Source organism: Rhincodon typus, unplaced genomic scaffold, assembly GCF_021869965.1.
Source record: "Rhincodon typus isolate 14 unplaced genomic scaffold, sRhiTyp1.1 hic_rhity00000299, whole genome shotgun sequence".
Taxonomy (NCBI): Eukaryota; Metazoa; Chordata; class Chondrichthyes; order Orectolobiformes; family Rhincodontidae; genus Rhincodon; species Rhincodon typus.
The window spans coordinates 85,135-85,952 of NW_025965937.1; the positions used below are offsets into that span (position 1 = coordinate 85,135).

The window sequence follows — 818 nt, forward strand, 5'->3', positions numbered from 1 at the left end:
GGACAGGGGCAGCACGGGGTTAGATACAGGGTAAAGCTCCCTCTACACTGTCCCAGGAAACCGTCCTTTAATCCCCTTGCAAAGGGAAGAAGGGGAGCCGTTTCGTCTCAAGTGTGCTGCACAGGAACTGCAGGAGGACTTTCATCAGTTACATAGAAACAGAGAGTATCCATTTAACACTTGGGTCTGTTGGACAGCCTCAGGCGGAGGCCACTCAGCCCTTCTGCCCTGTACAAAGGGACAGAAGGATGCTCTTCAACTCCCTTCAGGTCTGTTACACAACAGCGGCAGCGATAGATCAGCGGGTGTGAGGTTGGGAGGTGATTGATGCCGATCCAGCTGGGTTCACTGTTGCGAGTCTGGGTTGTTGATGGAACGAGGGAAGCACTGGGACCGTAGAGAGACCAAGTTTTGATCTGAGGAGCAGAGGATGTGGAGACAGTGGTCCGTAATCTAACCGTGGCACTGTGATCCCTCCCAGATGCCCAGTCTCCCAGCGTGACCCAGGACGTCCCCCAGGTACAACAGGCACCCTACACATTGGTTCTGAAGGCACAGATCCAGAGTGCGCACACGATCAGCCACGTCCAATCCAACTGTGGACTGACTGCGCTGGAATATCTGAGCGAGAACAAGACAGCAGCCAAGGTGAGGATGGTGTCTCTGAGTCCCTTCTCCCTCAGGGAGCTATCTGTACAATGACTGGTGTCTCTCAGTCCCCTCTCCCTCAGGGAGATATCTGTACATTGACTGGTGTCTCTCAGTCCCCTCTCTCTCAGGGAGATATCTGTACATTGACTGGTGTCTCTCAGTCCCCC

General features: G+C 54.2%; 1 protein-coding gene across 1 annotated transcript in view; it reads left to right on the forward strand.

The window, feature by feature from the left end:
• The window catches only part of LOC125488309 (von Willebrand factor A domain-containing protein 5A-like), a gene marked incomplete at its 3' end in the record, with an annotated part of 28,244 nt that extends 27,596 nt beyond the window's left edge, over positions 1-648 (forward strand). The window contains exon 5 of the mRNA XM_048621261.1: positions 482-648. Coding sequence (XP_048477218.1) covers positions 482-648 — 167 coding nt within the window. The remainder of the gene's footprint in view (positions 1-481) is intronic.
• Between the last annotated feature and the right edge of the window lie 170 nt (positions 649-818).